This window comes from Solanum verrucosum, unplaced genomic scaffold, assembly GCF_900185275.1.
Source record: "Solanum verrucosum unplaced genomic scaffold, falcon-dt-bn FXZP01000261.1, whole genome shotgun sequence".
In the NCBI taxonomy this organism is placed as follows: Eukaryota; Viridiplantae; Streptophyta; class Magnoliopsida; order Solanales; family Solanaceae; genus Solanum; species Solanum verrucosum.
In genome coordinates, this window is record NW_026019969.1 from 8,846,602 (window position 1) to 8,860,055 (window position 13,454).

General features: G+C 37.0%; 3 protein-coding genes across 3 annotated transcripts; 2 read left to right on the forward strand and 1 right to left on the reverse strand.

The window, feature by feature from the left end:
* Window positions 1–1,234: 1,234 nt before the first annotated feature.
* On the forward strand, window positions 1,235–5,142 carry LOC125816836 (phosphoribosylamine--glycine ligase). The gene is made up of 4 exons (XM_049496474.1): window positions 1,235–1,631; window positions 2,095–2,468; window positions 2,600–3,130; window positions 4,291–5,142. Exons 1-4 carry the CDS (start codon window positions 1,400–1,402, stop codon window positions 4,696–4,698), a joined length of 1,545 nt encoding a protein of 514 aa, XP_049352431.1. The 5' UTR covers window positions 1,235–1,399; the 3' UTR covers window positions 4,699–5,142.
* Window positions 5,143–6,743: 1,601 nt separating this feature from the next.
* On the forward strand, window positions 6,744–11,290 carry LOC125816832 (stromal 70 kDa heat shock-related protein, chloroplastic). Its single transcript, XM_049496466.1, has 8 exons — window positions 6,744–7,374; window positions 8,165–8,417; window positions 8,921–9,000; window positions 9,114–9,256; window positions 9,347–9,445; window positions 9,564–9,753; window positions 9,838–10,236; window positions 10,474–11,290. The coding sequence occupies exons 1-8, from the start codon at window positions 6,823–6,825 to the stop codon at window positions 10,876–10,878; spliced, it is 2,121 nt and encodes a 706-aa protein (XP_049352423.1). The 5' UTR covers window positions 6,744–6,822; the 3' UTR covers window positions 10,879–11,290.
* A 282-nt stretch (window positions 11,291–11,572) lies between these two features.
* LOC125816841 (uncharacterized) lies at window positions 11,573–12,838 on the reverse strand. The gene is made up of 2 exons (XM_049496480.1): window positions 12,598–12,838; window positions 11,573–12,495 (listed from the first exon to the last, which is right to left on the reverse strand). The coding sequence occupies exons 1-2, from the start codon at window positions 12,800–12,802 to the stop codon at window positions 11,576–11,578; spliced, it is 1,125 nt and encodes a 374-aa protein (XP_049352437.1). The 5' UTR covers window positions 12,803–12,838; the 3' UTR covers window positions 11,573–11,575.
* Window positions 12,839–13,454: the final 616 nt, after the last annotated feature.

Here is a 13,454-nt window from a genome sequence, read left to right on the forward strand (position 1 = left end):
TGAGCATGGACATATATACCTTGTTGCTCTTGAGTCGTGAGATGAGAAGTTGTAAGTACTCTTTCCATTGTCAGTTCAGTTGCTTCAATATCTTTATCGGCTTACCCACATTGTGGTTTCTTTAAACTCCTTGCTTATAGTCGTTAAAGAAACTAAATCTGTTGGCACCTTTTTGGACTTTGTTAGCTCCCTATAGGAACCCCTGTAACGGAGCTAACAGATTCACTTTTGTACTATTTGCATTTCTTGATGGTATCAATGAAATCACTTACTTCATCCAAGAAATAAAAATAGGAACAGAATATGTGGCTCTCCCGAGGTGTAAACTGACAACAGTATGCCCATAACTTCGTTTTGCCTGGGGGATTTTCAACAAAAAGAAAGCAAGAAGATGTTCAAAAGCGATGAGCATATGGACAAATGATCATATTGAAGTGAGCAACCTCTTGACTCGGGGAATATTAAAGTTACAGATAATATGTGGTCTCTGTTTATTTATTTTCTGGTACAAAGTTAATTTCCTTTTTTTTTTTTTTTTTTTTTTTTTTGTAATTGGGGGATTAGTGTCTAACCTAAGAAAGTTTGACTTAGGGGTAGCAATTTCGTTTCATTGTTTGGTGGGAGTTCGACAATTCGATCCCCTTCCCCTATTCTTAATTTTTTTTATTTTTTTTTTAAATTAGAACATAGATTTATAGGTGGCATTTGCACTTTTTGTTCCTATTTTGTGTTGGTATTTAATTTTGCCTCACAAGGTAAATAATATTTTCACGTGCATAAATATATATTTTTCCTATCGTTATATTAAAAGTAAATTGAACTTGCGAGCATAAGTTTGATTGATAAAATTAAAAATTAAAGACCGATTCATTTGAAGTCAAATTGTGCAATTAAATTTGTCAAGTTGGTGGAATTTGAATAGATCAAAATGAGATAAGTTAAAACGATTATTGATCCATTCAAAATTTACTTAGATTGAAATAAAGAAAAGTCATAACCCAACCCAAAAGTAATTTTATCTATGAAAATTTGAACATTCAAGAAGAAATCATCTAGTCTTGAATAAAAAGAAACTAAATTGAAAACAGCAGACAAAGAAACAATTTAAAAACTTGTCAAACGTTTTCTAAAAAACAAGTAAGTTAAGTTTTCTCAAAGATTGCGTAAAGCCATTTGATTCGCCGTCACTTAACAAAAGAGGGCTTAGTGCTAAAACCCCAAATAGAAATATTATAAAGTAAGTAGTCTGTCTCTTTGTTAAACATCACTAAACCTAAAACACACTGTTACAGTTGCTCATCTTCTTCTTCATCATCACATAGCTATTGTTCTTGAACCTTTTTTTTTGTTTTGAGAAGGGAAAAGAAGGAGGTGAATTGGTAAAGGAAAAGAGGAAAAAATGGCATGTATGTCACTCAATATAGGAGCTGCTTCTGCTTTGAAGTTTGTAAGCAATTGCCAGAATCATTCAGTAAAGCTGTTCTCGGCTAAAGAACAACGCTGTTCCAACTTCAGTTCCAGCAATTGGGGTTGTTTCAATCTTCGAGTTCGTCGGAGTTCTTGCCGTCGTTTTGATACACACAAATCTTTCGCCGTCTTCAACAGCCTTCCAGTGGATAATAGCAACCCCAGTAAGAACTACAACACCAATTTTGTCTTTCTATGTGTATGTAAGAATAGGAAAAACTGAGAAATTCGGTGTTCTGCTTGCTTCCCTTCAATTTTTGTCCTTTGTTTGGGTAAAAAATGTCTTGGGAATTTTGGAATCCCAAATATTCTGCCTATTCGAAAGTGATTATATTTCCTCTCACTGAAGGGATATGTTAATACCTGCTTCTTTTCTTGGATTTTGATTTTCACTTCCCTTTAGAGTAGAGAATGAATTTTGAGTTTGTTATTCAATAGCTTGGAATTGCCGTGTAATGCCGGCAGACCCTTTCTTTTTGTCCTTTTCAATATAAAGTTTTGTCTTTTGGTGTTTTTAATAATTATCTGGCACATACAGATACAGTAGCTGTTGCTCTGTGATATATATTATACAATTCACAAGTTCCTTCGCATTATTTATTGATTCCTTTCTAATTGTTATTATAGAGGAAAGGGTGGTTGTCTTGGTAATTGGAGGAGGAGGGAGAGAGCATGCACTCTGTCATGCTTTGAGGCGATCCCCTTCTTGTGACGCTATTTTCTGTGCACCGGGTAATGCTGGAATTTCCAGCTCAGGTGATGCAACTTGCATATCAGACCTTGATGTTTTAGATAGTTCAGCTGTGATTGCTTTCTGTCGTAAATGGGGAGTTGGGCTAGTTGTGGTTGGACCAGAGGCTCCGCTTGTTGCAGGCCTTGCTAATGACCTTGTCAAGGAAGGAATTCCTACCTTTGGCCCCTCGTCAGAAGCAGCTGCTTTAGAAGGTTCTAAGAACTTCATGAAGAGCTTATGTGATAAATATGGAATTCCAACTGCAAAGGTCTGTGCGTACTGTCTAGTTTCATCTATATTTACTTGTTTTACTTATAATAAAACGTACTGTGATGCTTGGCTTTTAAATTTTTTGGTTCACTTCATCTCTTGACTTTATCTGCGGTGGAATATCTGCAGTATCAAGCATTTACAGACCCATCCGCTGCAAAAGAGTACATCAAACAGGAAGGTGCCCCAATTGTTGTTAAAGCGGATGGATTGGCTGCTGGTAAAGGAGTGATTGTTGCCATGACATTGGAGCAAGCATATGAGGCTGTTGATTCTATGCTTGTAGACAATGTTTTTGGTTCTGCTGGCTCTCGAGTCGTTGTAGAGGAATATTTGGAAGGAGAGGAAGCATCATTTTTTGCTCTAGTAGATGGTGAGCATGCCATACCTCTGGAATCTGCTCAAGACCACAAACGAGTTGGGGATGGCGATACAGGACCAAATACTGGTGGGATGGGGGCATATTCTCCAGCTCCTGTCTTGACAAAGGAACTGCAATCAATGGTCATGGAGTCTATAATTTTCCCTACAGTGAAGGGAATGGCCGAAGAAGGCTGCAAGTTTGTTGGGGTTCTGTATGCTGGGCTCATGATCGAGAAGAAATCTGGTTTGCCAAAGTTAATTGAGTACAATGTACGCTTTGGAGATCCAGAGTGTCAGGTTAGTTGGATTTGACTTGCCAGGTGCAATCAAACTTTTTATTTTCATATTGCAATTTGTGTTAGTACCATTGATCCTAGTTTCAAATTACGCTTAGGAAAGCATCAGACTCTTTGGTTCTTCACTTTGGTATATGATAAATTTGTTATGTGAAACATACTGCTTTTTATCCATTACATGATTTGGCATTTGCTATGTGCACGAGGTTTTAGTCTTTCAGAAGCAATAGAATGCTAGGTGCTTTCCAAAGTAACATGTACTCTTTTTTTCTTTTCTTTTTTTGTGAAAGAGATTTATTACCGTCATGTCCTACAAGTGAAGAATATTGTTAAATTGGTTCAAGATCATTTTTGTTCCAGAAGGTGGATAATTGGAGGTGTTATTGCTAAATAAACGGGTGCTCTCATTTCAGTTATGAACTTAGAAATATCTGATCTGTTATACAGACTCATAATCTTTTGGTTTTGGAATTCTATCTTGGATGACAAGTTACTGTTGTCACATTAGAACATCTCTCCTAGAGTGTAGCTTCATGCCTTCATCACATTTTATCGGAGTGTGGAGGCTATTATAGTCCCTTAAACTATAAAGTTTTTCAAAGGCAGTATTAAATTATAGAATTAGCTCACTATGGACCCTCATTGGTCCTATTTAGTTGCATCTGTGGTGCAATTTGAGTAGTTGAATTGGGATTTAAGTGAACATTTGGTTGAGCCTTCTAAGGCAATTACTATCCCAAAGAGTGGGTAACATTTTTTTTATGTATACAACGGGGGAAATCAATTACTGTATAGTGAGATAGGTGATTCAGAATTTACGGATGGCTTTGTGTTTAGTTAGTTTTGCATATTTGCTTTGTTAAAGCAACAGTAATTAAGTTAGTTCATCCTATATGCTTGTCCTTTGCGTTGTGTATTCGGAAAGGCAGAATTGTAGGAAGGGCAATATTCGTCACAGAAAGAGTAGAAGTTTGATGCTGTCTTATGTCTATTCTATTCAGTTATAGTTTGGCAAATTTTTCTGGTTACTTATTTTTCCCGTAGGTTTTACGTGGTACCTGATGAAACATGTAATGGATACAGGAGTGGGATTTCATTGTGCTCAGTGTAATTACTCTATCCCATAAAATAGTTTTGAAGTCTTTTTCTTGTCCTTTGCAGGTATTGATGGTCCGGTTAGAGTCTGATTTGGTTGAAATTTTGCTGGCAGCTTGCCGTGGGAAGCTACATGGGATGTCTTTGGACTGGTCCCCTGGATCAGCCATGGTGGTTGTAATGGCAAGTAATGGCTATCCTGGCAACTACCAGAAAGGAACAATTATCCATAAGCTTGAGGAAGCAGAGCAAGTTGCACCTTCGGTCAAAGTATTCCATGCTGGAACTGCTTTTGATGCAGATGGAAATTTCATTGCTACTGGGGGACGTGTTCTTGGAGTCACAGCAAAAGGAAAGGATCTTGAAGAGGCTCGGGATAGAACTTATCAAGCCGTTGAACAAATTAATTGGCCTGGTGGTTTTTATAGACGAGATATTGGTTGGAGAGCACTACCTCAAAAACAATATTCTTAAAGGTATGCTCCTACAATCATCCGTTTCATTGGGGCCGTAATAAAATTTTTGGAAGCATGACATGGTTATCAGCTTGGCATTGACTATATTCGGGAACTCATTTGGCATGATGTTTTAAGGAGAGACTGAAGCATGGCATGGCTCTTTCGAGAACCACGTAATACTGGATGTGAGGAAAGGGTCCAGGAATAGATAGAAAGTCCTGAATTGACTGTAGAACTTTCTAACAAGGTGATTCTATATTGCCTAATGAAAGCTGCTGATAAAACTAGAAAAAAGAAGCTGTTGTATCCTTATTTTTTCTTCTTGTTCCCCTTGCAGTTTAAATGAAATACTCTGATTAGGAGAATCCTAGTATGTTGTATCTTCAACAAAAGCAATTTGTTGTGTGAAAATACATTAGAGTAGTGGCGTAAGTAAGTTCTCTCCTTGCCTTTGAAGTTACATTTTGGAAGTTCTTGTCAATGTATGTCTAATGGTATTTAGTTCTTGTCAAATGATGAGACTAAATTATTATCAAAATAAGTGTCACTTTAGCTCATTTCATGTCTATTAGAGAAAAAAATAAAAATAAATAGAAGGTATAGTTTACTACATTACTTTTATATTATATGTTTCTTGATATTGAGCTTTACATATAGACTTAAAAAAACATTTTAATTTTTATCTTGAATTTCTAATATGACACTTATTTTATGATATTTCTTTTTGCTAAAGTGATATTTATTTCGGAACTGATAAAGTAACATTTTGTAAAATAGTCAATAAGAACATGATTAAAAAGTAGTTATATAACACACTACAAATTAAAAATTAAAAAAATTCAACAATCATAGAAAGGAAGATACTTATTATTATTCCAATGCACAATTTTCCACCATGTGTTTAATAATAATTGAAAAATCACCCCACATATTTGTATGAAATTGACCTGAAGCATGCGATTATTGCTTATTATTATTATTGGTTTAAATGTAGTATGACTTTTTGAGATGTGTCCTTTATTTCTATTTTATACTTAGTGTTGTATACATAATTTATATACACAAAATATTAATAATAAGTTGGTATGATTTTGGTATAAAGATTGCAATTTTGCACTCATATTAGTTGTATCTTGAAATTCTAGATTTATACTCATTGTACACATAAAATGAGTTGTATTTATATTGTTTATTCAACTATTGAAGCTCATTTACATACATATTATATACATCATTTATGGTTATTTTTGGTATGTACTTGGTATGAAGTTTTCAATTTTGTATGCATTTTGGCAATACATATTTTTTGTCAATAAGGTACGAAATAGGTATTAAAACAGGATGCTTTAAAATATTAAAAGCATTTTATAAATCATTGAAGTCCTGTTGCATATACATAAGGGAAAATTACATATATTGTGTTGATTTTAGATTTCTAACAATACCTAGCAAATAATAAATGAATTAAAATAATTCCTAACCAATTTATTAACATTATTATTTCCTTAAATATAGAGTTTTGTAACTGGCAAGATATACCATTCCTGATCTTCTCCTACAACAGACAAAACAATTAAAAAGAAATCAAATTTGTAAAACAATGAAAAATAAAAGGAACTGATTTAGAGAAAATCAAGGAATCAATATCCTGTTAGAGTGTAGTTATACAGTCCTTAATATATGGAAAGTATAATTGATTTTTAAATACATTATTAATTAAAATTTTATTTTCGAATTTCAAATATGAAAGAAAGATACTTATTATTATTTTAATGTATATTGACAATTTTCCACCATATGTTTAAAAAAGAATTACTGTTTGGGGCACTAAAATGGGCATTGGTAAATTAACAGAAAAGTTGTCATTGCCGGCCTATATAGGTTACAGATGATCCAATGGGCCTGAGAGCGGGCCCAAAATGAATGAGCCAATCACAAGCTTTAGTTTCAATCACAAACGTGCAAAGCCAAAAGATGATTCTAGAACCGTCCACGTGTACTCACCTAACCCTCACCCTCCTCCTTATCTTCTCTTCTTCTACTCTTCATTCAACTCCTCTTCCTCCTAACTCGCCTTTTCCTCTAATCCCCAAATTCTCAATTCTTCTTTGTTTCTTTCTAGGGTTAGTAGGGGTTTACTATGGCGTCTTCAACTGCTCAAATTCACGCTCTTGGAGCTACATATTTCGCTAATTCATCTTCTTCCACTAGAAAACCTTCAAAGTCTCTGTTTTTAGGGCAAAAATTGAACAATAGAACCCTAGCTTTTGGATTGAAGCAGAAGAAGAGCAGTTCAAACCGGGGGAATAACGGTGGTTATGCACCGATGCGTGTGGTAGCGGAGAAGGTAGTGGGAATTGACTTGGGGACTACTAATTCAGCTGTGGCTGCTATGGAAGGAGGGAAGCCTACCATAGTGACGAATGCTGAAGGACAGAGGACAACTCCTTCAGTGGTCGCTTATACCAAGAGTGGGGATAGGCTTGTTGGTCAAATTGCGAAGCGTCAGGCTGTGGTGAACCCGGAGAATACCTTCTTTTCAGTGAAGAGATTCATTGGAAGGAAGATGAATGAGGTGGATGAGGAGTCGAAGCAGGTTTCGTACAATGTCATCAGAGATGAGAATGGAAATGTCAAGCTTGATTGCCCTGCCATTGGCAAATCATTCGCTGCTGAAGAAATTTCAGCTCAGGTATATGCAATCTTGTATTCTGCTTCATAAACACGCTTAAGATTTGTCTTCACTTGCATGTCGAGACTAGTATTAGTTGGATGCTTAGAATGAGATTGCAGTTGGTGTTTCTGACCGTCCTGACTAGGAAATTGTGGTCCTTGAGCAAGTCTGGACATTTAGGGTGCTTTTGGTATGGAATAGGTAGAGAAGTTGATAACGGATGATATTGCAGGGTGTAGGAAAAGGTATAAGGATAGCGTTCTAGCATAATTTGTGTTTAAGGTTGGCAATAATATCTAAATATTGATTACCTAGTAATATCTAAGTATTGATTGAAGTAAGAGATATGGAGTAGAACTCTGGGGATTGTAAAAGAACATTATTTTTCCTATAAGACAACATAGTCCACAGTTTAATGTAATTTTGACTTCAAGTCCAGGAAAATATTCCTCCATATGCCAGAAGGAGGTGTGCATTTTTTTAGACAGTCTTTTACTCCATGTCAAAAACACCGGCAAGTGTAACTGTTTTCACAATTTGAGATCTTGAAGTTCATTAATTCACATGCCTTTTGCTGAAGTTAGTGTGAACAATATGATGTTGCTGTCCAATAAAGCATTAGTTATGTGACACTATTGCAAAGTTGATTAGACAAGAGGGCATATAGAGACTTGAGCATCCTACCAGATACTTTTTTCTTGGATTTTTATTTTTTAGTTCCATAGTCAAGTGAGCTGGCCGTTGTTTATGAGTTTGCTTCCATGCTTCTGTTGACTTACTAATGATTTTATTCTCTTTTCTGGTTTAGGTCCTGAGGAAGTTGGTGGATGATGCATCCAAATTTTTGAATGACAAGGTTTCCAAGGCTGTTGTCACGGTTCCTGCATACTTCAATGATTCTCAGAGGACAGCAACTAAGGATGCAGGTCGCATTGCTGGATTAGAGGTTCTTCGGATAATTAATGAACCCACTGCTGCCTCCTTGGCTTATGGTTTTGAAAAGAAAAATAATGAAACAATTTTGGTTTTTGATCTTGGAGGTGGTACTTTTGATGTATCAGGTAATAATTGCACTATGGTTCCCTCCTGGGTGTTAGCTCTGTTGTGTCTTGAAACCGTTCCCTGCTTTCTGTGCATGGCTATGTTGTTGTGACCAGTTTGGTGATTTTCATACTTTGAGTTTCCAACAATCATGCTGTGCGTTCAGCACAATTTATACGAGAGGGGATAGGTTAAAAACAAGTTTGTAGGGGTATTTTATAGAAACTAAAATAAAAGGTTTGAGCTAGTAGCTGCGCTTTACTGCTGGTTATCCCATAACTTTTTGAGCTTGAGCTGTGTGTTGAAAAGGTTCTTAGGAATGGGCTTATAGCTGGTAACTCTTAACTGTTGTTTCTTTATATTATATGTCCTCTGTGCTGGGTTTTGATGCTGTATCTTTCGTATGTAGTGTAGGGGATACCACTATAGAATGTCTTTTAACATCTTGACTTAATGTTTTGACTTTATCCATGTCTCTGTGAACTCATGCTTGTGGCAATTGTAACAATTTTTTTACTTGCAGTTCTTGAGGTTGGTGACGGTGTCTTTGAGGTGTTGTCAACTTCTGGTGACACCCATCTTGGTGGTGATGATTTTGACAAGGTTTATTTTCTGTCCCCTTAACAAGAATGTATTTGTCGCTTGATTGAGCAATTTACCTCTAAATCACTAGTACCTGCTAGAAGAAGTAATTTTGAAGTATTCCACTCATGCAGAGGATTGTTGATTGGCTTGCTGCAAGTTTCAAGAGGGATGAAGGCATTGATCTTCTAAAGGACAAACAAGCTCTTCAACGTCTGACTGAGACTGCTGAGAAAGCTAAGATGGAACTGTCATCACTGACCCAGACTAACATCAGGTATGTATGACGTTTTCAAGCTTCATTTTACTTCTTTGCCCTTTGGGGTTTTGTTGTCTGTTGATTTTGAAATTTTATTTTCTGGTGTAGTTTGCCATTCATTACAGCCACTGCTGATGGTCCTAAACACATTGAGACCACTATCACACGTGGGAAATTTGAAGAACTATGCTCAGATCTGCTTGACAGGTAACAGAAATATAACACACTTTCTTTTATAGCTTATACACTTTAATGATTAAGTTGCCTGGCTTTTACAAGATATGAGGGTTTGATGTCAGCTTTTTTGTGCTTGTTCTGCAATTAGGCTTAAAACTCCTGTTCAAAATTCCTTGAGAGATGCCAAGCTCTCCTTCAGCGATATTGACGAGGTCATCCTTGTTGGTGGTTCTACACGTATTCCAGCTGTTCAGGAACTTGTTAAGAAATTGACTGGAAAGGACCCCAATGTTACAGTTAATCCCGATGAAGTTGTTGCTCTTGGTGCTGCAGTGCAGGTAAGACCTTTGTTTGTTCCCGGTTCTTGTATTCTGGTCTTGATTAGTATTTTGGTGCACATCTCAATTTCTTCATTATTCTAGGCTGGAGTTTTGGCTGGAGATGTCAGCGATATTGTCCTTTTAGATGTCACACCATTGTCCATTGGTTTGGAAACACTTGGTGGTGTGATGACAAAGATCATTCCAAGAAATACAACATTGCCTACCTCCAAATCAGAAGTGTTCTCTACCGCTGCTGATGGTCAGACAAGTGTAGAAATTAATGTCCTCCAAGGGGAGCGAGAATTTGTTAGGGACAACAAATCTTTAGGCAGCTTCCGGCTTGATGGAATTCCTCCTGCCCCAAGAGGGGTTCCTCAAATTGAAGTGAAATTTGACATTGATGCCAATGGTATTCTTTCCGTGACTGCTATTGACAAGGGTACTGGGAAGAAGCAAGACATCACCATTACAGGTGCCAGCACATTGCCTGGTGATGAGGTATGATTTTGACTTCCAATTCTACTAGGGACTGTCTTCTTTAGCAATTCTAGCTAGGTAGTTGTGCGACGAGTTGTTTCGTGTTTATCAGTTGCTGGAATTTGCCTTTTTAAAATTTTTCCTCTAATATTGGCTTTAATACCTTTGGTTGTATATGGAGCAATATGTTGTGTATCATTCCATTTTAGCTCCCCTTGCTGCTCATATGTGATGGGATTTCTGGTTGCATGGAAACAGGTCGAGAGAATGGTTAAAGAAGCTGAAAGATTTGCCCAGGAAGACAAGGAGAAGAGAGATGCCATAGACACAAAGAACCAGGCCGATTCTGTTGTCTACCAGACAGAGAAGCAGTTGAAGGAACTTGGAGACAAAGTACCAGGGCCAGTAAAAGAGAAGGTTGAGGCTAAACTTGGAGAGCTAAAAGAAGCAATCTCAGGAGGCTCAACTCAGACCATGAAGGATGCTATGGCTGCCCTTAACCAAGAAGTAATGCAGCTTGGTCAGTCACTCTACAACCAGCCTGGTGCTGCACCAGGTGCTGGTCCAGCACCTGGCGGTTCTGATGGACCTTCAGAATCATCATCTGGGAAGGGACCTGATGGAGATGACGTAATTGATGCTGATTTCACCGACAGCAAGTGAACATAGAAGAGCAATTTTGAGGCTATATTTAATTTTCAGCTTTTATACTCTTGCTTAGGTTGTGTATAAGGGATTTAACTTTGTGCACAATTACGATTTTGGGGGACAATTTCTGGTGGAATGGGGTGCGCGAAAAAGATAATTCATACAGGGAACTAGAGGTTAGAAATGTTGAGGTAGGTGGGGTTACTCTTGATTGCAAAATGAAACAGTGTCTACCCATGAATATTTTTAGAAAAATGTTAGCGGTTCAAACCCATAGGTTAGAGAAACTGCTCTTTCTGGTTCTCTCACCCTACTGTTCCACAATTCTATGGGTAGGGGGATCTTGTGGATCCTTCCCTATAGCTCCTTGTGTTTTTGGATTACTTGCTATTATTGGAGTGAATGAATTTGAATTTATTTCTCAGTACTGATATTGAGACATTTCTATTTATCTTTTCAATGTCATACCTGATCCTGATGCTATCATTAATGGACAAATCCTAACAGAAGAACTCCTGCCTTGCAAGTACAAAATGATGTTCCTGAGGAACCCATCAGAATTTCAGTATTTTTTATTATACAAAGTCCATGGTAAAATGCAAAAGACGAATGTACATCCCTTCTTATATGATAAAAATAAATAAATAATTATTTACTGTACAATAACTTGTACCAAATAGGGTGGGGCTGTGATCTCTTGCCAAAAGAGTTTTTAAGTATCCCCTAAACCAGCCATATTGGAGAAGCGAGGGCTTAGTGGTATGGGACTGGGAGAAAGACTACTGGTTCTTCTTTCCACAGAATAACCTCCTGGAGAAGCACAACCATTTCCAATTTCCATAGAGTAACTGCTCGGCGATATACTTCCATTTCTCCTTTCATAGTCATCAAAATGCGTACATTTTATACAACAGCCACCACCACGGCTGTGCCTCGAGGGTGATTGATAGTAATGTTGGTTATGATCCATTTGATACCTTAACCCTTCAGTTCGACCAACAGACCTAACAGAAAACAACCTGTCTGGCCCTTTGACTGGATCACCAGGACCATGAGGAGGTTTGTTTAACTGGTAACCATTGTAGTATTGTTGTCTATGGTTGTAATAGTGATGCTGTTGGTGCAAGTTATGATGTAACCCATGTTGCTGCTGGTTACTGACATTGTAAAAGCTAGGGGAACTCTGAACTTTGTGCAATTGACTTCTATTTTGAAAAATACTTTGTAGCAATGACTCATGAATAACACCATCAGTAGTGCAACTGTCAGGAGATCTTGGTGAAGAACAAGCAGAGGAAAACCCAAAAGAGGCCTGACTTATGCTTAGAGGTTGTTGTATCCTAATCCCTGCTTGATCTCTTGCACGTATTATACCATTAATAGCATCGATGTATCGTTGTTCTAGAGGTTCTGGTGGCGTTGTGTGGTGATCCACCACAACGGGCTTTGCTGGGAACAGAAAGGCACGAAGTCTGGGGATCCCTGCACTCTCAGAACGATCATATTCGTCTAACATGTGGCGTAGATCCTCATCTGTTTTAACCGAGATCAAGGCATCAAGCTCCTCGTGTACTAGTTGATATTTCAGAACCATATCACCTTCAATTTGAGGAGTTAGCTTCTTCATCAGTTCTGCAATGTGGTGGCATAACAGTCATAAATCAATTCATGATTCAATGTAACATATTCATATAAACCGGACAGCATTGCTCAATGCATAAAGCATATTTTTACCTGAAAGTTTAATGTCCCGAGGAACAGAGATAACACGTGTCTCGCCACCGACATACTTGAGGTGGCCATCAGCTGGTTGAGGAAGAATTTTTCCTCCCTGGCTACACAGAAATTTAATCCTACTCTTAGGGGAGGTTGGGCTGGACCCTAGTGGTGAACTACATAAAACAGGTTCCTCCACCATGGAAACACCTTCTATTGGCATTATCAAACCAAATGCCAAAAACCCAACAACAAAAAATTTAATATACACAAAGGGAAGAATTAGAATTATAATATTATGTTTCAAGAATTCAGATAACAAAGACAAGAACATTCAGGTATTTGAATGTTTATAATAATAATAATACGTATAAATTGGTTTTCAATTTATTTATTTATTGCCACAGATTTGATTGTCTGGTTCTAACAATAGTGAAAATAGCAGGAAAAAAAGAAGGGACTTTCTGGTATATAGGCTATTAATTTGTGTATTTTTTATGGTATTTCGTATTATTCTAAGGATTCTTTCATTTTGATTCGATTTTTGAGGGGATAAAAATGGATTTAAAAGTTTCCTTGTATTCAGGATACTCAAGGTTGATAATTTAATTGAGTTTCCCTACATTCATTGAGTGACATTGTGGTATTTTATAATAATGTTAAAGAGAATTGTATGGCACCTATTTTGGAATATCAATCAAAGAGGATAAGATGTTTTATGTTACGTTACTTACACGGAGGATTTATTGGATGAAATTGAAACAACGGAAAACAAAATGGTCATGTACAAATTACTATGTGTACATATCCTTTAATACGATAAATTTGTATTTGGATTTACGCCAAGTTATATAACTTTATTATAATTACATAAT